General features: G+C 39.8%; 2 protein-coding genes across 6 annotated transcripts; one reads left to right on the top strand and one right to left on the bottom strand.

The window, feature by feature from the left end:
- Positions 1 to 310: 310 nt before the first annotated feature.
- LOC132796011 (N-alpha-acetyltransferase 30A) lies at positions 311 to 3,595 on the bottom strand. Of its 2 annotated transcripts, none has more exons than XM_060807021.1 (4): positions 2,799 to 3,595; positions 1,800 to 2,715; positions 1,219 to 1,464; positions 311 to 1,142 (listed from the first exon to the last, which is right to left on the bottom strand). In XM_060807021.1, exons 2-4 carry the CDS (start codon positions 2,661 to 2,663, stop codon positions 978 to 980), a joined length of 1,275 nt encoding a protein of 424 aa, XP_060663004.1. In that variant the 5' UTR covers positions 2,664 to 2,715; positions 2,799 to 3,595; the 3' UTR covers positions 311 to 977. The 2 variants fall into 2 exon arrangements, with proteins under 2 accessions (XP_060663004.1, XP_060663003.1); XM_060807020.1 differs by having other exon boundaries at positions 1,800 to 2,684; positions 2,799 to 3,592.
- Positions 3,596 to 9,417: 5,822 nt separating this feature from the next.
- Positions 9,418 to 23,440, top strand: LOC132795247 (mucin-2). 4 transcript variants are annotated; one of them, XM_060805862.1, is made up of 3 exons: positions 9,418 to 9,476; positions 18,943 to 19,175; positions 19,240 to 23,440. In XM_060805862.1, the coding sequence occupies exons 1-3, from the start codon at positions 9,438 to 9,440 to the stop codon at positions 23,057 to 23,059; spliced, it is 4,092 nt and encodes a 1,363-aa protein (XP_060661845.1). In that variant the 5' UTR covers positions 9,418 to 9,437; the 3' UTR covers positions 23,060 to 23,440. The 4 variants fall into 4 exon arrangements, with proteins under 4 accessions (XP_060661845.1, XP_060661847.1, XP_060661846.1 ...); XM_060805864.1 differs by lacking the exon at positions 9,418 to 9,476 and adding an exon at positions 9,942 to 10,224 and having other exon boundaries at positions 18,946 to 19,175; XM_060805863.1 differs by lacking the exon at positions 9,418 to 9,476 and adding an exon at positions 9,942 to 10,224.
- Positions 23,441 to 23,515: the final 75 nt, after the last annotated feature.

Raw genomic sequence — 23,515 nt, 5'->3', positions numbered from 1 at the left:
CATTATCAAATATTTTTACTTTTTTTTCTTTTCTCATTCTTATATCATTTTGTATGAGTGTGTGCTTCTCTTTCTGTTTCGTATTCTCTTATCATTCTCATCGAGGTTTGCAATGGGGAAATCGAAACCCTGAAGAAAACTTTTCAACTATTTGTGTAAATCTTTTAAAATGCTATAAATTAGCACACGAAATTTGATTTAACATATGTATGTATCTGTATATGTATGTTTTGTTTTGTTTTCTTTTCGATTTTTATGTATAACAAAAGGCTATATATAATATGTTTTGTATGTGTGGGCGTGCGATGCACCAATGCGATGTGTTTGCGTTTTTTTTTTTCATTTTTTGTAATTGTTTTATTACACATATTAAGTTTGCAATGCATGCATCTTGTTGTCGATTATTGTGTGTGTGTGTGTGTGTGTGTGTCTGTCTCTCTCTCTCTGTTTATTTGTTGAACTTTCTAGACGAACTCTCAATTTGTTTTTGTTGTTTATTTTTTGCTTGTGTTTTATTTTGTTTGTTGTTCTGCTTCTTTGTTGCCATTGCCATACGCTTAAATAATTAAAATAATTTACATACAGTTAATGAAAATTACAATTGTAAATCCTAGTTCATAGGTACAAAATTTGATTCGTTTGTCATGCGCTCCACACTTTCCAAAATAAAATCGTACGACAAACAAACGCCTAAATACAATATATACACACATAAGCATATATATATATATTAATATTTATAAAAAAAAAAATATGTTTATAGATAAGAAGAAACAAACAAGAGTCGCGTTGATGCGGACAGTATGTAGATGTGTGTGAGTGTGGGTGTGTGTGTGGTTGGAAGCCAGCCCAAGGAAAACGTTGGGGTTTTAACTATATAGAGTCCAAAAAAAACAAGGCATCCTTTTTTTTGTAGAGCTCTCGCTTGGCGGCTACTAGAAAATAATTTCGACGGCATCCTGCGCTATTGCGTTGGCTCATCTGAACCACAGCTTAAGACGCAGTGCATCCACGCCATTCAGATAGTAACGAAACAGTCGTTTATCACGCACAAAGCCCAAGTTCTCATATAGACGCAATGCCGGCTCATTGCGCATCTCCGTTTCCAGCACCACTTCATCAGCATTATCAGCGAGCATGGCCTAAAAAGTGTACGACAAATAAAACACATGTTCAATAAAACTAAAAATAACGAATTTCAATCAATTAAAGACGAACCTCAATTGCCTTGGTCACGAGCGTGGTGCCGATCTTAAGCTTGCGATATTCCTTGCGCACCGCCAACATGGCAATGTAACCGCGTCGCACATTCATATGCATGTCCAGCTTGCATACGATAGCTCCGACATATTGATTATCGTGCGAGGCTAGGAAGCAGAGTTTTGGCCAGTTGTAAATGAAATAGCGATACGTGTATATTGAATATGGCTCGGACAGCTCCGCCTGTATCAGACGCATAATATCCTGCAAATATACATAATTCAAATGTTATTAGCACTTATTTTAGTCTGAAAATGTATGACTGGTTTGTCAATCGAATAAGCAAAGCTTAAAATACTTGCTACTGTTTGTGGGTTGGAAGCATGAGTAACTATTTCTTATTGCACAATCCAATGTCGTAAGCTACATTGTGTGAAAAATAATAGCCTCGCAGCTATTAAGACATGAGCTGTGCAATAATATAGAGTCAGGTATTCAGTCAGGACAAAGAACTTCATAGAATTTTGGTTGTTGTTATATAAAAGATTCTCAAGCAAGTTTGCCCAATTCACTGTTGGCCTTAGAGAGACTTAGCTTACATGCATCTGGTATTCGGCTTCGTATTCCTTGTAGACAATCTCGTCGGCTGAAATGGCAGGTTCGAGCTCAAGCTGGGGTACTTCTAGTTCTGGCTGTGTTTGGGGTTGAGTTTGTGATTGCGTTTGAGGTTGCGTTGCAGCGGCAGCCGCAGCAGCTGATGTTGTGGGTGCCTCATCAGTCAGCAGTGTTGTGGGAGGATTGCCCCTTGTTGCAATGGCCATAGCTGTTGTCTTTGTGGTTGTTGCTGATGTTGTTTGTGTGTTGGCAGTGCTGTTGCTTGTCGCCATCACCGTGGCGCTTCCTGTTACGCTTGTCGCTTGCTGTTGTTCTTTCTGCTGCTCCTCAGCGGCTGCTTGACTTGCCTTGTTGTTTTTCGCCTTGCTGCCGCGACTGTTATTATTGTTGTTGTTGTTCTTGCTGCTGCTGCTATTAACATTGTTGTTGTTGTTGCTGCTGGTATTGTTGTTGCTGTTGCTGCTATTGTTGTTATTGTTGAGATGATTATTATTATGATTTGCCGCAGCAGCAGTCGCGTTCTTCTTCACATGGCCATTGAGTGTGGCCGCCACTGTTGGAGTGGCCACTACTGTCTCAGCCTTTGGTTTTCCCTTTGTCGTCGCTGGCAGCTTGGCATCCTTGGCGTGGCCATTGCACAGTTGCACCTGCTGCATGATGCCATTGATCAGTGCCACATCCGCATCTGCTTCCGCATCCTCGTCCGCTTGGATGTGACCATTAGACGGCACTTTGCCTAGCGTAGCTTCAGTTTTTTGCTGCTGTTGCTGCTGGGATTTTTGGTTTTTGTTCCTACACTTTTTCTTGTTGGCTGCTGCAGTTGTTGCTGCCGTCGCCGTGTCCGCCATGGCCGCCGCCGCCTCCCGTTGCTGAAATGAGCACAATAGGAAGGACACACAGCTGAGTGTTGAATATGCTGATGATTTCGGTAGGAGGGGTATATAGAGAAGATTGGGAGGGGGGGATCACACAATGATATTCACCTGCTTCAACTGCTGCTGTTGTTGTTCCTGTGACTTCTCAGCTGCTGTTGGCTATCTTACTGTTGCCGTTGCTGCTGTTAATGGCGTAAAGTCAACGCACTCGATACAGATTTTGCCTTTATTTTTGGTTATATTTTCACAGTTGCCAGTTTTTCATTCACACACCCGCACGCACACACACTCAGGCAGCTGCCCCAGCGATGTGCGATGTTTTTTTTGTGTCAGCGATGAATCACGAGTACTTTTTGCAGTAACGAGTCACAGTTACCCAATCACGTTCGTTGCCAATGAATTCAACTCTTGTGAATTATATTTTATTAAATTTTATTTCAATAAATTTTGATTTATTGCTTCAATCAATTTAGTTAAAGCACATTTATTAAAACATCTTAAATATTTGGAGCGTGCTTTTAAAGTGTCAGTCTTCCCGTGTATCGGGCAAAAATGTTTAAAAATTCTAATTGGATACTGATTCTACGAATAATATTGGACTCTTCTTGTATTTAACAATTAGAATAAAGAATAGGTTGCAGTTTAAAAAGTAACTTCCAATTGAGTCACTTCATTTCACTATTCGACTATTTTTGCCTTCACTAGCACATACACATAAACACATGTATAGGGCACACATACACGCAATCTTTGCTGCTTGTAGCACTTTGTTCCTGTTCCGTATATGGACTGAAATTATAGTTTTTATTTTTATAAGTACTTCAGCATATGAATATTTAATGTTACTTTATTTTTCAGACTATTTCGATCGTTTAAATGGTTTGACGTTACTTTAGTTTCAATTTTTTGTCTCTACGTTATGAATAAATTCAATCACATACACACAAACGAACACATGTAACACAAAGAACAGCTGTGCGACACATTTCGTTGCTGCGCGTTATCGAGCAGCTGTCGATTGCTAACAATCGGTAAAGCCATAATCGATTGACGTTCGATTGCACTGGTACTTTGGCGCCACATTTTGTAAGTATTCTAGTTTTGTCAAAGTGCAAGAGTCACGGCCGAATCGATTAGACATTTTTAATGTTGATGTTGCTATAAAATTAGTATGCGGATTAAATTGATGTTTTACGTCAGCTACACATTCTTGTCACAAATTGTAGACTACATGTTTTATGCGTATGTTTTAATGGATTTTGCTGCGTCTCTCTCTCACTTTGGTAACCAAAGCTTGTTAAACTTGAATTTATTTTATGCTCAACTTTTTTTTTCTTTTAATGTCGGTTCCCTCACATTTAAAACAAATCAAAGTTAAACAACGATGCCAACCTTAGCCTAGTTTTATTTGACTATCACAGATAAAACTACTCATAAATAAAATAAAACCAAAAAATAAAATGAAATCAATTTAAGATAAACGTGTAACAAATTGAGCTGTGACTAAACTTTAATTTGATGTCTCTTGCGGCGACTTTGTTATTATTTTTCGCTTTTATGCAAATTGAATGCTTCACTGTGCTTCCTTCCTGTTTGGTTTGGTGGGCGCCGAGCGCCGGATGCCGGTCAAAAGCTGCAGCCAAGTGTCTCCAAGTGTTTTCGTCTGTCAAACGGTCCGATCCGGAGCGGGCAGCTGTTATGCAAGCGACGCATAATCTGCTGCGTCTTGAGAGATTTTAATTTCATTTCGATTTATTGCCGAGCTCTGCCCAGCCATTGCAAAAACAATAATGAAAACGATAGATGTTTATGTATGGGACAATGTTGTCCGAACTTTGAATACACTTTTTGTAGTTTCTAATATATTTGTATTAGTCAAGAAATTTTTATTAACAATTCCTAATAATTCAACATAAAAGTTTGCCAAATCAAATGAAATTATGTAAGAGTCTTGGCTAATATAAAAAAAGACGTCTTCAAAAACCAAACAAATGCTTTGTATTCTGTATAGATCTGAGCAGCGCAAATCTTACATTATAAGCATAACACCCAACGGTGGCAAAAGGAAATAGAAAAATAGTCAAGACTCGCCGGCAGCCTTTCACTTGGACCCGCTTTGAAAGCAAGGCAAACACACAAAGTAAACAAGTCGGCAGCTGTGGGTCCAACTTGGGTTTGGGGGCAGGTTAGTGAAGATGGCCACAAAGTTTCGTTTGGCAGCGAGTTACCATATTGACTTCAGCTTTAACTGCAATTGGCATTAAATTTCCAGCGAACGATGTTAATTAGCAGGCACTGTGTGGTGTTTGTCTTTGGCACTTAACACCAGACAGTCACTAGTCGCTACAGTCGCGCCCTCCACCAAAGTGAGCGCTTCACTGATTGATTGGGCACTTTATGGCCCTGTAAATGAGTTAAAAGCCAACCGAGGAACGAAGGGTGTCATGTTTGTTGCTGTTGTTATTGCTGTTGCTGTTGCTGTTGCTTTTGCTGCGTTGACATCAATTCACCGCCCGCTAACAAAAGACTTAGGCAACGAACTTGGCATTGCAAAGTGCTCTCGTTGTCGTCACTGCTGCTGCTTTTATTTGTTGTTATGCCTACTTATTGCAGGAATTGGAGCACAATGCACGCGTTAACAATATGATGCAAGTAACTTGAAATTATACCGCATTTTGACATCGACTTTAAACTGAGAATAAGTAAAAATCGTTTACTACCAAATAGTAAGCAGCTAACTATTTACAAAAAAAAACCAACTCTTACATAACGGGGAAGCCACAATCATAAGAATAAATTTATGTATATTTAATGACCAGGACTTAAAAGCTAACTTGCGCTTTAGTGGCTGTAAAAAGAAAAAGTTGTCGAGGATTATGTGTTTGTTGCACTTGCAGTTGACTAAGCTGACTCAGAGTTTTGAACATACATATGTAACTATAATGCGGTCAAAGCGATTGAATAATTTTTCTTGGAATTTGCATATGCCAATACATAATGTCTTTCTCTCTCCCTCTCTCTTTCTCTTTTACACTCTATCTATCACTCGGTCGCCCTCTCGTTCTGTTGCTGTTGCTCTGTTTGTTGTTTCACTTTTTGAAAAAAAAACCAAAAAAAAGAAAAAGGAGAAAAAAAATTAGCAAAGCAAACAGCAAAGCAAGCAAATAAAAGGCATGAGGAGAAAGTGAATGGACGTTTAAAGTAAAAGCAATAACAACAAAAGCAACGGCAACAACAACTGTGAAACGGCAGCAACTGAAGACGAGTGACAAAACCAACGCCCCAACCTCTCTTATCATACTATAGATGCAAAACGTTGTGTATACCACCGACCGACAAGTGTTGCCTTGTTTTCAACTTGTTGCTGCTGTGCACACTACAAACATACATACACAACATACGTATGTATGTAGTATGTGCACTTAGCAATTTAACTTTTTTGTGATCCAACAACAACAACAACTCTAACGAAATCAGCCATACATTCGGCTAGTCATGTCATTTTGTGTGGTGTCATTTTGCCGGCCTGCTGTTGCAATTGCAAAAAGTAAAACAAAATACATAAAAACAAAAAATAAATAACATATATGAGTACTTGGAAACTCCAAAGCCAAAGGGAGTCAGCGATTCACGCATCCATTTAACTCGAACATCAACTGTAGCGATTTGTTTTAGTCGCGTTGTTGTTTTTTTCGCGGTGTCAGCGTCAAATTGTGCCACATTTTGTCACCCCACAAACAAAAAATACAAAATAAAAGGCCGCAAAAGGCCGACGAACAAATCGCACCAGTCACAGACATGTAGTTAACATTTCTGTTGTTTGTTTCGTTTCTTGTTTTGTTTATGCCAATGGTATTGTTACAAATGTTTGTTGCCAAAATCGTTTTTTAATTATTTCCAGCTAAAGCGAGCGAGCCGAAAGGTTGGGACGGGAGGGCGGGGTAAGTGGCATTAACAAGGGCAACACTGCGTAGCATTATGCAAAATGCCAAAGCTTAGAAGATCTCTCGAAACTGGAGCAAACTGGAGCACTAAACAACACGCAGATCTGCTTGGCATCACGTGAAAAATGTTGCAAATGTTGACACAAATTAAACGAGATTTCGGCAGCATTTACTTGCCACAAAGGCAGACGAGTCGCAACTTCTTGCGCTCTTTTGGAATTTAAATTCATATGCAAGAATATTTAGGTACATACATATCTGTAAATCATTTTGACAAAAAAGTGCTGCTGCAGTTGGATCTTAGTTGCTTTGGTTATCAATCTGATATGGTTTAATTGGAATAGTATATCGATATACCAAATAAAGTATTCGGTATAATTGTGTATATTTTAGTTTTAAATATAATAGTTTATAGATATCCCAAATAAAGTATTCGGTATATGTGTGTATATTTTAGTTTTGAATGTAAGAGTATATATGGATATACCAAATATAGCATTTGGTATATTTATGTATTTTTCGGTATATTGATTTCGTTTATTTTATTTACTATAATGTGTATTTTGCAGTTAAGCGCCCTCGAGGGTAGCTTTGTTACTTGTTTTTATTTTATTCAAATTTTTGAAAAAAACATCAATTAAATAAGAATGAATACTTCAACCATATAAAACGAAATTGTAAATATGCTTAAATTAAAAAATTCAAATATAATAGAAACAACTGGAAAAATCCTAAACCTAAATGAAAGGTTAAATAATTGGATATCTTGTTATTAAAATATTTACTATTATTTGAAAATTTAAATATAAATTTATATATTATTATATTTACATTTTCCAATGATTCCTTTGCTTAGCATTATTATTAAATAATTTTTGAATTAATAAGAATGGTTTCTCATTTGGTTATTCATTTCAAACTGTGAAGTTTATATACTATTTCCAATTGTTATAAATATTCCATTCAACGACAATTTGTTGCATATCTCATATAAGTTTTATATAAATATTTATTGCATTTAATTTATTGTTGGTTAACATGACAATCTTAGTGATGTTTTCTCGCATCAATAATGAGAGACTGCTTACCTTCTGACTATATATAGTCATATATATGTATGTCTTTTACGAATATATCCAAGTGCATAATTTAAGCCACTGACTAACCAATAAACACACATTTCAAATGCAGCTATCTGAAGCATGGCATCCAATTGTGGTTCGATCGGTCAGCTTCGAGCAACACAACACAACAAATCGAATCGAATCGCAATGCACGAAATGCTCCACTTGGACAATGAGTAGCAACAACAACAATAACGAATACGAGTATCAATAGATGTGCGAGTGCATCGAGGCCCAACGCAATGCAATGTGATCGGCATACACAGCTATATACTTAGCTATATGCGGAGTACTATATGCATGCGACTTCGATCCATCCATCGATTATGCAATAATGGCCCCGCCAAAGCCAAAGCCAAAGCAAATAAAAATAATAATAAAAACAATAACAAAAACAAAGCGAACGTAATCGTAATCAAATTCCAAATCAATTTCAACGAGCGACTGGCATCAAGTGGTCAGGTTCCCTACCCCTTCCCCCCCCCCTCTGAAAAATGGAGCAGAAAGCCAGCAAGCTAAAGACCCAAAATCAACAATGAAATCTCTGTTCATTCTGCTAGGGGCGTAATCAACAGGATCTTCGCAAGGGGTCTTCAATAAGTGGGTCGTCAGTGAATTTCTCTTTTTGCACTCAATTGCGGACAATAAAATATAATAAAAATACAATTTATTAACGTTGTCACTTAACAGCAATAAATATGGATAATATGTATGAACGTAATTTTGTATTAGGTAAATTAATTATTTTTCGTTATTAGATATGTAGAAAACGAGTGAAAAAAATGTGAAAAATTCAATTTTTATATTGATATTAAATTGATAAGGAATATATATATAAATTAGGGATGAAACAAATAAAACTATATAAAACTTGGCAAAATTTGTATAGAACAAATTATAATAATATGTACATAAAAATAATATTTCAAGTTAGCAATTATTTTCCAATAATTGTATAATATAATATAAATATATTTCTATATTCAAATTTAACTAATAATAAATATAAATGTAAATTCTATATGCATAATAATATAAACAATGTAAAGAAATGTTCATAAAAAATATATGTTTAATATATTTGAAATGCCACAACCATTTTTTTGTAGCAGACAAATTTAAAAAAAGAAAGAAACAAATTTTGTTTTTTTATTTTTAAAGAAATAACATTGGAAAACTAAATATAAATACTTGCAAATTTTAATTAAGAATGGAAGTCTGTTAAAAAATATTATTTTTAAGCAAATAGACTAAATTAAAACTAATTCAAAATAATTGTGCTATGAAAAATTGCAATGAAAATGTTTATATTTAGAAAAAAGTCTTCAGCTACTTATTAATATAAATAAATTTGTTATTATATTATATGAATTTAATTTTTTGAAACCCCTCTCTGGGTCAGTTTTGCAGACGTCTCTGCTTGGTGCGTGCCTGGACACAAATGCGTTGTCATCTGGCAAAGAGAAATGCGAGCTGTGTAAGATGCGAGATGTGAAATGGGAAATGGGAAATGGCACACAGCCGAAATGAATGTGGGGAAACCTGTATGAATAGAATGCAGCTGCAACCCACTGGCTGTTTGCTCCTTGGCTGCCTCTTCAAGGCATGCTTCAAAGTTTAAACGGTGGCTGCTGCTGTTGCTGTTGCTGCTATCGTTGTCGTTGTGGTTGTCGTTGTCGATGTCGTTGGCTCAGGTCGTGCAGGTGTACTTGGTCAAGGTAAGCGAGGCGAATAAACAGCTTAAAGCAAACATAACAAAGCACACACACACACACACACGCACACACAACAATCACAAAGTACAACAACGAGAAATAACACTTAGGAGCCAGAAGAGGCTCAAACTCCAACTGCTGCGGCTGTCTGATCAATTTGGCACAGAATCCAATTCAAAAGACGCATTCCCCAGCGTCAGAGTTGCCGCTTCTAGAGACGCCTCGCCACACACACACACACACACACACGAGTACACACAGCTATACACACACACACAGAGTGCAGACAGCAGCTACGACGACGCTCTCTTTTTGGACACGCAGACACACGGCGAACGCGAACGCGACTGCGACTGCGACTCAAGTGGAGACGGAGACGAAGACGGAGACGGAGACGGTGACTGAGACAGTTAAAGCGACAGCAACGTTGTCGTCGTTCCGACCCGTTCAGTATAATTCGAACGCTCATTGAAAATGGTCTACAGGCTGCGCATGCGGCAAGCCTATAACTTTACGTTCACCTCCAAATCGTAGTCGAAATCGGTTTTGGATTTCGGATTTCGGAATTCGTCGTGTCGCGTGCTCACTTTGAAATTGCAGTTACCTATCGCATCGTATCGTATCGCATATATTGTACAAATATCCAATTTTTTGTTGTTGTTTTTTTGTGGAAAATAAAAAAAAAATACGAATACAAGACACATACATACACCCACACACACACACAATCGAGTGCAATATTGGAAAAAATGTAAATGAAAATTGTTTGTTGTTGAGTGTTAAAGTTAATCACAAAATGTATAAAACAAAAGAAAGGAAATACAACGCCCAGCAAAACCACTGATAATTGACAAATCTCTTGTGCATGCAGATGAGGAAAATGCTTTCAACGAACTTGCAATGACCTTGACTTGCCTACTGTTGTTGCCGTTGCTGTGACTGTTGCATTGCTAACAGCCAACAACCAACAGCCAACAGCAGCAACATTGAATTGATGGCGTGACAACAGACAAATAGGCGTGGGTTAGCCACAAAAAAAAAAAAAACTTATTTGTTGGGGGATGGGTATGCAAATGGGAAACAGATTGCAGCATCTTTTAATTAGCGGACGATGGCAATCAAAATCAAATTGCTGAAATAGCAAAATGTGTTGCATATATTAGTAGAATTGAAATGTTACTCGATATGTTTAAACTGTTGAAAATAGTCAAGCTTCACTTTTAAATTCATTGCTGTAACTAATCGCAGCGTGGGTTTTTATTTATTAATTAATTACGCTTTTCGGCAGTCTCCACTGTTGCAAGTTTCACGATTTATAGTCTATTAAATTCTCAATAAAATACAACTGCATTTGCAATTATTCGATGGCATTAACTACAGCTATTTATTAACTATAAATGCTTAAAATATTTTGCACTTTAGCACATTAAATACCTCGTTTAAAATCTATACGAACTTTGTAGCTAATTGAATTTACGAGCTACATTCTTTTGAATTTTGAAATAATAAAGAAATATAATAAGGAAATATTAAATACCTCAATAAAAATTTACATAATTGAATTTACAAGCAATTTTCTTTAGACTTCTTTAAACTTGCTTTCTTTCCAACTTGCTTCATCGAAAAGAAGATTAAAATTGATGTTAGTTTTTATCTGCAAAGACAGCTTTCATTTCCTCTATGGATAAGGATTCAAATTGAATTTAATTGTACTACCTAATGTAAAACATATTATTTGCAAGCCCCTAGCTGCATTATTACGCTCTTTGAATGAAGAAAGGAAAAACCGCCAAAAGTGTTGCAAGCCTAACAATAATAAAGCTCACAAGCGACAATAGGTAGCTGGAAAAATAATTAAACAATTACATATGCTGACAGTGAAATAATTTCTACAAAGACCCAACAAAATGTCAACGCGTAATTTTAGCGACATTTCTTTTCATAATTATTAACATAATAATAACGACACCATAAATGGACGGCTCAAAAGCCAAAAAAAAGAGTGGCAACAACAATTTAAATAAGCAAAAGTGAACAATAAAAGCTAAAAGTGTTTCATATTTGTTTTTTTATTTTTATGTTTTTTTGTTTGTTGTTGTTGGTGGCACAGGTGAAAGTGTTAATAAAATGGGAAACAACTACAACAAAAGCGACTGCCAAAAACAAAACTAGAAAGAAAAGAAAAAAAGAGTAAGAAAAAAAGAAGAAGTAAAAGAAAGGAAAAAAGAAAAATCAATAATACAAATTTAGCGTTAAATTTGTTAAGGTAAAAAATCAATTGAGTGAGGTAAAAGTTGTGCAAATTAAAGAAAATAAATAAATAAAAACAAAGTGTGCAATTCAATATGCTACACACACACACACACACACATACATATATAGTAGTAGTAACCATAATCAAATGCAATTGAAACCATTTCCAGCCGGCAACTTGTTTTGCTTGGTTTTGCTTTTTGGCTTTGCTGCTTTTGATGTTTGACTTTGATTTTTGTATTTGAATCTGGTTGTTGGGGATTTCTTTTCCTGGCCGCCTCAAAACAACATTCACTTGTCATATGTAGGCAACCACAAGCTTGCCACTAGGCTAAAATAGAATTCTCAAGCAGCAGCAGCAGCAGCAACAACAACTGTAACAAGCAGCAGCCGCAGCAACTGCAACGCAAAACTTTTCAAAATTTTGAAGCCATAAACTAAAAGCCAGTCTGGCCAGTAGGCTGGAATACAAAAAGCAGGAAAACTCGTGTAAAAACCACAACACCAAGTAGCAACTAGCTCTGCAGGCGAAGAAGCAAAATAAATAAGTAAAATAAGCCTAAAGCAACAAGCATTTGTAACAAGTTGCAGTAAAAGTGGTGCGTATACAATATGCCATCTCTTTCTAGTCGGCAACTCCCTCTCCCTCTCCCTCTCTCTCTCCCGCTCTCGCTCTCGCTCTTTCGCTGGCTCCCTGCAGGCCAGTTGGCTAATGAAGCGCAGCAGTTTTGAAGTTGATGAATTTAACACGACTTGTCGCCACTGACTAATTGACTAAAGTGAGAGCAGTCACAGTGCGTCTCTCCATCTGTCCATCTGTCCGTCTGTCCGTCTGCCAGCGGCACTTTCTCAATAATTCGTACCGGAAATGTTAGTTGACGACCTTCCCAAATGGATGACTACTGCTTTCTGCTTTGCCTATGCATCATCGTATCAATTTTGCAGCTAAACGTTTGTGTCCTAAGTCTTTTGCCCAACATTTGCCAAACAAGTTTGTGCCCTAAGTCTTTTGTTTTGACTGCCTTGCAATTACTATTGCAATTGGTTTAATCAGATTGGGGCGTGTTTGACAGCCAGGTGTTGTTCCAGTAGAGTAACAAAATTACAAAATTCCACTTGTTTTGTATTATAGCTAGTATTGTTTTTATATTATCTGGTTTTATTTTGCAATCTATGTTACAATTATAAAATGTGTTTTGTATTGCATACCCTGTTTTTGAAAAATGATTAAAACTTTAAAATTCTACAACTATTATCACTTTATCTAACCTGAATGATATATAACTATATTATCACAGCATTTCTCTGTGATTCATTAGCGTCTTCCTTATTTTTTTTTTTTTGCATATTTCATAACATGCAAGTAATAGCTGGTCATCGATTTAAGCGCTGTTTTTCAGTAGCTTTGGCAGTTTCTTCAGCTGCCCAATGAGGTCAGTTTTATCTGCAGGACCGACGACTAATGATCACTGATCAATCTTTGAACCGAACGTAATTCAGATCTGGTAATCTGATCTTCTGCTGTCCCTATCAACGATGCCACAGCCAATAAATGCCATAAAGACCGTTGCTTACTCGGACTGTTCCATAAATTATGTGAACTTAACGATTCTTGAAAATAAACAAAAAAAAAACTTTCTTTTGGATGTTGTTAAAAAAAAAATGGGTGCGGCACAAGTATTTGATGTTTCATTGGTTTTTTTTTGTTTATGACTAACCCACTTGCATTTCACAACAACTTATTAACTGATCTGCAGCAGTTTTGAGATTTTTTCTTATTTTTGGGTGGGAAAAAATGATCTTGAAAATGTGTGAGACTGAAGGTCACGACAATTACACGGCAATCTAACCAAGAGTATTCACAGTGCTCTTGATTAACTAAACTAATGAAGTGGACTAACTAAAGTATTTTTCGCTCCCACTTGTCTGCCTCATTTGCTGCCTCGTCTATCGCTGCTTATGTCTTCAAAACAATGGACAATGGCAACTGGAAAAAAAGGCAGCTCGTAATGTGCCGCCTTGACGATTACTTCAAATTGGATTGGATTGGATTGCTGTTTGTTGTTGCAGCTGCTGCTACTACGATTGTTGTTGTTTGCAGTAATGAGAGAGGTCAAGTGAATTTGTTTTATTTTTTTTTTTTTGCGTTCGCTGTCCTCAAGAAAGTTGCACATTAAGGTTCAGGGTTAAAGCAATTCGAGTCCAAAGCGCTCGCTAAATAAGTGCAATGCCACCAATATAATTAGTTAATTCAAATATTAAGCATATTTTGATTTCGCTCATTAATGAAACTTGTTGTCAACAACTGTTGGTGGCACCTTCAAGTTGCAATGCTTAAGAATATTGTCATTTAATTTCGAAGAGCTTTCAAAGCAAATCCCTTAAAAGTTTTAAAAGTTTCAAATAGTTCAAGTGTTTTTGGCACATTAAATCGTTTAAGGTTAAAATTTAAAAGCATATTATATATTATCGCCTTTGAGCTTGTTAAGCTCAATTATAAAGCATTGTTAAGTCTAATTCTTTTAAAAAGTTTATTATTATTTTTAGGGAATTATACTATTTAAAACTATTAAACATTAACGTCTAAAAGCATACGAATATAACAATTTATTTTCGTAGAGTTTTTAAGCACATTAAAGCTTTAACAAAGTTGAAAGTATTTTAAAATCTAGTTCTCGTAAAAAGTTAATTACATTAAAGCACAAAATATGTTTAAGGTTTCAATGCTTCCGATTTGACAATTTATTTTCTTTGATCTGTTGAATCACATGAAAGCTTCAAAAACGTTGAAAGAGTTTTGAAATCTAATGATTGTAAAAAGTCAATAATAGATTTTGGAAATATTTAGAACAAAAAGTATTAAATATTTTGAAGTACATTAAACATTTTTTGTAAGCTTTGTAAAGGAGAATTCTGCCAAACTTTTGATCTTCAAAATGTTAAAAAGCCTTCAAAGATTTTTAAAGATTTCTAGTCTAAAGCTAAACTGGACTTTGTCGTCTCCAGAAAGCGAAAACATAAAAAATTTACAGACCTTTTTAGGTCTTTTCGTAAAAGTGAAGTATCTAACAAAGCCATTAAAGTTCAAGCATTTTTGAAATTTTTCAAATAATTTTATGCGCTTGCTAGAATAAACTTTGACTTGATTAGCAGCTTTCAGTAAATAACATTTCGGGCCATCAAATGAGCTCCTAAACATTTTCTATTTGCCCTTCTGAACGAAGTCATCGAGTCAAAGATGTCAAAGCATTTTTGACAGCTCAGCGACAGTTTCACTTCCGTCTAACGAATGTGTCAAGTTGAATAACAAACGAAAGAGCAAAGCGAATGAAAATGAAATTAAAATGTCAAATAATTATAACAGCAGCAGCAGCGGCAGCAACATGACGTCAAATCGCATTAAAATAATAGAGGTGTTCCCGGCAGGGACTAGGCCATTGTGAATATGTAGTTTATAAAGCTAATAACAATAACAAACGGCAGAAATTACTTAACAGCAATTTAATTGTTGCCACAATCACAGACATACACACACACACACACATGCCACATGAGCAGCGCAGTCGACGTCTAATGCGCTTCAGTGACGTCGTCGCCGGCGGCGGATTGGAAATGCACTCACCAAAGATTGGCTCACAGCTCAAGTTGTAGTTGTTGTTGTTGTTGTTGTTATGTTGCTTGCCGCAATTGAAACAAATTATTTGCGTTTTGATTGTGGCCACTGTAAAGCACACACACACAGTCACACACTTATACGCTAGACACGCACAGCGACAGCGATTATGAAATTAAAATGCATTTTTCTTCATACATACGAACAAAAAAGTTTAATCGAGTGTTTTCTGCGTGCTGCGTATGAATATATGCATATGCAAATCAAATTACGTATGCGACGTGTGGTCAGCGATAAAATCAAATAGTTGTATTCTGCGAATTTGCAGAGAAATTATTCGCGACACAAATTTGAAAATGTGTAAGCCAAGCTCTGCAAGTATTTTATAATACACAAAAAAAAAAGCTGTCAGATTCCTCAATTATATTGTGTGTGAGAAATTTATTTCAAGTCATTGCTTAATTATAAAATTAACACATTAAAAGAAACTCTACAATTTTTCCATTTGGCATGTTTTTTTTTTAAAGATATATACATTTCCGTTTCTTTTCTGCCAACCGCAAAGCAAATGTAGTTTTTAATAAAATATGTTAAAAACCTTGACTTGATTTTGGTACAAATATTCCGGCAATTTTTACGCTTCAATTTGAAGCAGAATTTTTGATAATTGTTCACAATTTCCGTTTCGACTTGAGAGCATAATTTTGTTGCCAACTTCTTAACAGAAAAAAATATAATCCGAAAAATACCAAACTATTAAAAACCACTTGACTTTGGCTTAATGACAATTACGTTGTGGTTTTTTTTCTTTCACAAAATTTCTGAAAAAGTTTTAGCATCGTAATGTTGCACGATTACAGCACTGAACACTGTCATTAACAGCTATCATTACAACGGCCACTGACTTTGATCTATTAATTACGATGCAGTGATCGATCGATTGTAAATCAACGAAGCAATTCATATTCATTTGATTTTGTCATAATTGTGAAAAGATATCATAAAACCAACTGGTAACTGTACAATTTGTTTAACTGTCACGTAGATTTCCGCCAACTGGAAAATAATATTGAATAAAGACAAAACACAAAAAAAGAGTGGAAAATTGTAGAAAAACGGAAAACAATTAAATGAAATGCATGACAAAATTTTTGTCAAAGCTGACAGTGGCAAAATCAACAAACCAAACCAAAAGCAACAGAGACGACAACTGAACAAATACATGCATTTGAGCATTACACAAATAGCATTTTGTTTCAATCGCTAGGAAATGTGCACGACTTAGAGATATGCTGTAAATATTATAATAGTTTTCTGAGTCTGCAAAATAATTGTTAGTACAGGGAAATTTTTAAAATGGTGCCTCATTATTGTGAAAATGGGCCAAAGTTTTCAAAATAATATCTGAAAAATTTAAATATATAAAAACCATTGAAAATCGATTAACATTAAAAAAAATGGGAAAATTGAAAACAATTTAAAGCTTACATTTTATTTTAAAATATAAGAAAAGTTTAAGAATTGTGCTGGAAATTTGATAAACTGAATTGAAAAAATAGGTCATTTAATTAATCTATTTTTAAGCTTTAAGTAGGAATTATAAAATGCATTGAACATAAATATGTTCTGTCTAGTTAAATATGATCATTGCTTAATGGAATATGATTGTGTAGGTTAAATCTACCCTTTTTCAATCAATTGATAATTTCCAGAGTACAAATAAAATGTGTTGATGCATGAAACAAAAAGAAAAAAGAAAAAAGCAAAAACAGTTGCTCTTTGAGTGGCGATGGCGAACAGGCGTTGCTGTTATTATTTGCACCATATTTACACACACAAAACACAAAAAGAAAAAAAGAAAAAATTGTAAAATAGATCTTGTAAATTATTATGCAAAATAATGAGAGGTATGGAGAGCAAAGCAAAAGGGGATTGGGGAAGTGAAACGGAGATGGTCGTGAATAATATGCATATGATGCAAGAGCTGCCAGCTATCCGTCGATCGCCAGTCAATTGGCAGCGATCTTGGCCAGCTATTTTTGCTGATTGTGCGGAACTACTTTTCACAGTCCATTGCAGTGACGACGTGATTTGTGGCAGAGTCTAGAGACCAGGTTAGATGGACTTTGAAGAGTACGAACTGCGTCTAGAGCCTACCGAAGCGTTTAATTTTCACTTAATGGCCGTAGTTAAATCATAAATTTAATGAGTCCCATAGAAAGCGGCGACTTCGTCGTCGTCGTCGTCGACGACAACGATAAATATGATTTTGTCTCGATCGCCGCGTCTACGTGGACTCGCTTAGTGTCCAGCAGCGAAGCCGTTAGCAAAATGAACTGTTAGATAATCTTGACAAAATGGTGAAAGAGTTGTAACAAAATAGAAAAAAAAAGAAAAAGAAACAAATGCAACCGATTATGGCAAAAGTATTTGGACTCCAACATACTCTCGACTGAAGCGAGCTACGTGCCGCGCATTCTAAATTGCCACCACGCGACTGCTGAATGTGCCACATACTCGAACAGCTTGACAACTCTGGCAACTGGAACTAAAACTGGAACTACTTATAACTGCAACTCTGACTAACCAGTCACTCATTTCGACACACTCTGGAATGATCCCAGAGACCGCAAACGAGATCGAGACGAAGACGTTGACTTAAACTGGGACTGAGATTGAGACTGCAGACTGCAGACTGCCGAGACAAAGACTTGAGACACTGTTCACTGAAGCCACACAATTCATTTATATTGCCTCGTTGAGTCTTTAGCTTTATTGCAAATCCTTTCACTGCGATTTGTCTTGAATTAACACCATATTGTTGACAGACCATTGAAATCAATTAAAATTGTCGGAAATTACGTTGTTCGCTGATCTCTTTAATCCTTAGAAGCAACTAAGCTTACTAAGCTATTAGTTTACGTCCTAAAATTAATTCATCCAATTCATACAGAAGTGTTCACAATTAAATTATTTCTTTTTATCAAAGTTCTTCGTTTAAACTGGTAATGTAATCAAAATTAACAATGGATAGTGTTGTTGTTATAATAAGTACAGTATTTCCTATTTATTAAAGCAATAGCGCCATCTACAGTTCATTGGCATTAAGAAGAAGTAATTTGAATGCTTTTTAGGGCTATGCATTGCTTGATTTGACTATATGAACTAGATCACTAAAATTTGTCTAAGAGATTATCTTTCAAATTTTGCTTTATTTTTTAATAGCAGCGAAAATGACTTTTGCCCTTAAACATATTATTTATGTTGTTATAGGCAAAGTAAATCTAAAGTAAAGAATATTCCATCTTGACCAAACTTGTTAATTTAGTGCGTTTGTGCTTTAGTCCAAGCTGCAAATGTCCAATATCAACAACAAACAGCAACGTCGAAGCACAAGGCTCATTAAAGCAGCAGCGCCATCTATTGCTTGTTGTCAGTAACAAGCTGAAAAGTTGTCTACCACGCCTCAATGACACACAAACGTAATCAAAAGAAGTAGCGAGCGTAATTTGGAAAAGTATAGAATGTTATAGAATTATCTGTGGTTTAACTGGCAGACTTGTTTATACTTATATTCTAACCACATTCTTCTCTTTCCTACAGCAGCGCTGCATGATGAGCAGTTCCCTGGGACTGAGGCGACAGCCAGCGTTGTTGCTACTGCTGCCAATGCTGCTGCTTCTCGCGCGGATTGGCGCATTGCCCACCATACAGCAGGGCGCCAACTATGTGCAGCAGCTGGACAAGAGTTTCTTTCAGCCGCGCGAAATAGAACAGACCATCGATGAGGTGCAAAAGATACTGGCCAACGATCCAGCGCTGCCTAGACTCACACGGTAAGCGCAAGCACTACGCTCAGTTCAAAACAAGTAATGAAAATTCCTCTCGCACACTTTGCAGCGGCGAGATCGAGGAGCTGTATGAGAAGGTGACGCGCGAGGAGTACGAGAAGAGCATCGAGGCGGGCGACATGAGTCGAGCGGACAGCATGCGTGCCCTGATGCTGGTGCTGCCCTACAACACGGACAACAATACCGAGGAGAATCTGCAGGAGCTCTACACCCGGCCACCGGTCACCAGAGTCATCGATGCCTACACGCCACCCGATCCGATTAAATTCCTCACGGCCGATCCGAATGCGGCGCCACGAAGCACTGTGCCCGGTGGTAATCCGGCTGTGGCTGCCACGACGTATAAGCCAGCCTTTGGTAATCTGCCGAAGCAATTGTACACGGCACCCACAGCGACCACATATCATCCGCCTGCGCCGGCGCCAGTGATGTATCAGCTGACGCCATCGTTGGGCAAACCCAGCATGGATTTTCAACCGGTCACCAAGCTGCCGCCCAGCTATGACTTTGCACCGCAACCCGTGCAGCAGGCGCAACAGGCGCAACGCTTCAGCTCGCACTACAATGCCAAGAATGCGCAGTTCCTGCGTAAGCCGGCGAAAACCGTGGAAAATAAAGTCAGCACCACGTCGAGCACTGTGAAACCCGTGGCGGACATACTCGAGAGTCTGGGCATTGTGGGTGGCCATGGCGGTGGTGGTCAGACGAATCACAAGCGCTATGCGGCCATCGATGATTACTATCCGGCGGAGAGCGCCCCGCAGCCAGTGGTGGCCATGGCCGATCTGCGTGGTCTGCAGGGAGCACGTATACGCCCCGATGCCTATTCGAATTTCAAGCCACTGAACATTGGCGAAGAGCTACGCGTGAAGCCCGAAGTGGAGGGTTATCTGACACGCTTTGGCATTGTCAAGAAACCGAAGGCACTTAAGAAATCTCCGGCAGCTGTGGCGGCCACCGAGGAACCAGCTGGCGCACACACCGAACTGTCGACGGCGACGGCAAAGTTGCCCACGCAAAACAACGTAGAGTTGGCCAAGTTGTTGGAGAATCTACAGGAGTTGGAGCGTCTGCAGGCGCAGAGCAGTCGTCCGGCTAACACTACACCGAAGCCAACAACGAGCACCACCACGACAACAACAACAACGACGACGACAACGACACCAGCTCCTCCCACCTCACTGCCCACGGCTCAGCTGATTACCCACGGAGCTCCGCTGTTGATTGAGCCCAAGAAGCCGCGACGTCGCATCGATCCGAACATCGACATTAACTTTGCGAATACTGGGAATCAACAGAAGACGGCCAGCTCCACGGATGAGCTGTCGAAGCTGCTGCAGAACCTGCAGGAACTGGAGAAGCTCAAGATAAATCCTGAGAATGTACTCAAGGCCACCACGACCAGCGTGAGTAATGCGGGCATACAATCGCTAAGCAATCGCTTCGTCACCACGACTCCAGTGCCAGCTCCAACTCCAGCTCCCACATCAGCGGCTGCCGCTGCTTCGGCGGCTGAGGCTCGTGAGCTGCAACTCATTCTTCGCCAGCTGCAGCAGCTGGAGCAGGCGAATGCGCTGCGCAAGGCGAGCACCACCAGCTCAACCACAACCAGCACCAGCACCACCACAGCACGTCCACGTCCACGTGCCACACCCCCCTTGAGCCTGGATCCGTCGCAGGCGAGTCGCTTGGGTGTGGCGGACTTTGCGCAGCTGCAGCGACTGCTTAGCGATGACAGCGAGCTGGAGCGTCTCTACGAGCAGGCGCGCAACACCAAGAAGCAGGCCAAGAGCACCACTTCTACCACCACCACGACGACAACAACAACGACTACGCCACGTCCCACCAAAGCGGCTGCTGCCGTGGATCACGCACAGTTCGAGGCGTTGATCACACGTGTGCAGCAGCTGGAGCAACTGCAGCAGCCGAAGGCAACCACGCCAGGTTTCCACACACGCAACGTGGCCTCCGCTAATCGTGGTCCCGCACTGAGCTTGCCCAGCAATGACTACGCGCAGCTGCAGCAGCTGGCCGCCAGTGCACCGGACTTTGATCCCTACGAGGGGCAGGTGGAGATTTCGACGGCGGCGTCCACGTCGAAGCAACGTCAGCGGCCGCCGCGTCCGCTGAATCCGTTTGAACGCAGCAATGGACTGCTGCACGATGTGCAACCTCAGGACTATGTGCAGCTGCAGAAGCTGCTGAGCAAGGTGCAGGAGCTGGAGCGTGTGCAGCTGCAGGAGACGCGTCCGACGACGGGACATCAGCTGGTCACCGCCGCCTCGGTGCGCAATCAGAATGTGAAGAGCCTGAGTGGTCAGCATATTGTGTATGCACAGCCGGCGGAGATGGAACACGACCAGGATTTGAAGCTGGACTTGCCCGTGTATCAGCAGCCAATGAGCACCACACCGATGCCGGGCAAGCGTTACACTTCCAGCGAGGAGTTGCGTGAGTTTGCCATGTCGCAGCCGGCGCATCCACAAGCGGCAGCGGCAGCAGCAGCATCCGCTGCAGCGGACTTTGCGCAGTATCAGCAGTTCTTTAGCAGCTTGGAGGACAACGGCGAGCGTCAGTCGGCGAGTTATCCGCACATGCAGCCCATCTACAAGACGGTGGCTGCGGCGGCGGCAGATGGTGCGCCGGCTCCTGCTTTTGTGCCAGCTGCTGCTCCCTCGACAACTACAACAACTACGACGTCCACTTCAACCACAACTCCTGCACCCAAAGTGAAACCCAATCTGCTGCCCAAGCAAGCCGATCTCGCCGAGCTGCAGAAGCTGCTCTACAACACACAACAGCTGCAGAAACTGGGCGTCGCTCTGCCCCACGAGCTCTCCCAGCAGCTGGAGAGTCAGCTGCAATCCCAGACGAGCACCACAACCACGAGCACCACCACCAGCACCACCACCGCTTCGCCATTGTTGCTGTCAGCTGCCTCGCCATCACCGCAACCCACTCACGATTCTTCCTCGCCTGCCGTCTTTTCCCTGACGACCATTAAGCCCGCCTCGCCGCGTCCCCCCCGGCCAAGTTTGCCCATCACCGAGAGCAGTGTGGAGCTGCCCATTTTCAGTGCTACCAAGATCATTGAAGCAGCGATCAAGCGTGCCGCTAATCGCATTGGCGTTGCAACCGAACCAACGCCCGTCAGTTTGGCGCAGGGCTTGGGTTTCGGTTTTAGGAGACGCAGCGATGACTTGGTGGCGGATGCCGAGGAGGAGCAGGAGGGTGTCATGGATGGCGATCTGATGGCCGAGTTCAGTGAGCTCAACTATCAGCTGGCCAAGCCGGAGCCCAAGCAACTGCCGGAGCCCCGAATCGACGAGAATCGCGATGAGTTGCAGCGTCTAATCAGCAATCTGCAGCAGTTGCAGCAGCTTAATGTGAGCCTGGATCGTGTGCGTACGCCGGATGCCATCTATTTGGATTCGTTGCGCGGCCAGCAGCTGGACACGACCAAGTTGCGACGACAGAGCGTGGAGAATGCCACCGCAGACAAGCAGACGGAAGTAGAGACGGAGACAACGCAGTCGCCCACACGCATCAGCTTGAATCTGGGTTTGAGCGACGATGCGACGGATGAGAGCAGCTCAGGAGCAGCGAGCAGCGCATCCTCAACAACCACGGAGGCTAGCACAACAACAACAACAACCACGGAGGAGTCACGCAATGGTTCACTCGCCGATCTGGAAGATTCCTTTGGACCCGATCCCGTGTCACAGGAACCGCCGCCGGCGAAAAAGAAGAATGGTTTCTATTTTCTTGCCGATTGGAATTCATTCTTCGAGGCCGACAATCTCGACGATCAAGTTGTGGTGCGTTTCAGTCCCAAGATTGGCGATCCTCGTGACTTTGTGCCCGTCTAACTTATTGGCGTGGACTTTGTTTTTTGTGTATATAGCTCTTAATCACCTTCTTCATCCCTCTCTACCACCCCCTCTATTCCTACTACTCTTTCATTTGATTTATAATTGTGTAGCGTGTGCGTGTTGTATTTATTTTAGTCACTGGTTTTTTTTTATTATTTCGCCGCCGCCTAATGGATCCAACGTAAGCCCCATTGCGGGGATGGTTACAAAGGGTCGTAGTCATAAGTTGGGGCCTAAGCCTAAATGTGTAAGAGTCAATAACAGAGATATATGAGTGTGTGCTTAAAAACGAGATAACAATAATTAATAAAAATGGGCATCTAGCGAGAGTTATAAGAAAACCCCGACAACAATTTGTAGCTTAAAATAAAGATGTATAAAATATTGTATGAAAATGCGTTTTAATTTATGTATGTATGTAGTTTATGATTTTAATCTAGAGAACAAGTAACA

Source organism: Drosophila nasuta, chromosome X, assembly GCF_023558535.2.
Source record: "Drosophila nasuta strain 15112-1781.00 chromosome X, ASM2355853v1, whole genome shotgun sequence".
Taxonomy (NCBI): domain Eukaryota; kingdom Metazoa; phylum Arthropoda; class Insecta; order Diptera; family Drosophilidae; genus Drosophila; species Drosophila nasuta.
This window is presented reverse-complemented; position numbering and strand designations above follow the sequence as displayed.

What these genes read in the sequence shown, in the direction of transcription:
- LOC132796011 (XM_060807021.1), bottom strand. Translation starts at nt 2,663, where the DNA reads ATGGCGGACACGGCGACGGCAGCAACAACTGCAGCAGCCAACAAGAAA. An exon ending in AAGCCGAATACCAGATGCAT is followed by an intron (nt 1,465 to 1,799) that starts GTAAGCTAAGTC and finishes GTATATTTGCAG; the next exon opens with GATATTATGCGTCTGATACA. An exon ending in TCGTGACCAAGGCAATTGAG is followed by an intron (nt 1,143 to 1,218) that starts GTTCGTCTTTAA and finishes TACACTTTTTAG; the next exon opens with GCCATGCTCGCTGATAATGC.
- LOC132795247 (XM_060805862.1), top strand. Translation starts at nt 9,438, where the DNA reads ATGTCGTTGGCTCAGGTCGTGCAGGTGTACTTGGTCAAG. An exon ending in TGCAGGTGTACTTGGTCAAG is followed by an intron (nt 9,477 to 18,942) that starts GTAAGCGAGGCG and finishes TCTTTCCTACAG; the next exon opens with CAGCGCTGCATGATGAGCAG. An exon ending in GCGCTGCCTAGACTCACACG is followed by an intron (nt 19,176 to 19,239) that starts GTAAGCGCAAGC and finishes CACACTTTGCAG; the next exon opens with CGGCGAGATCGAGGAGCTGT.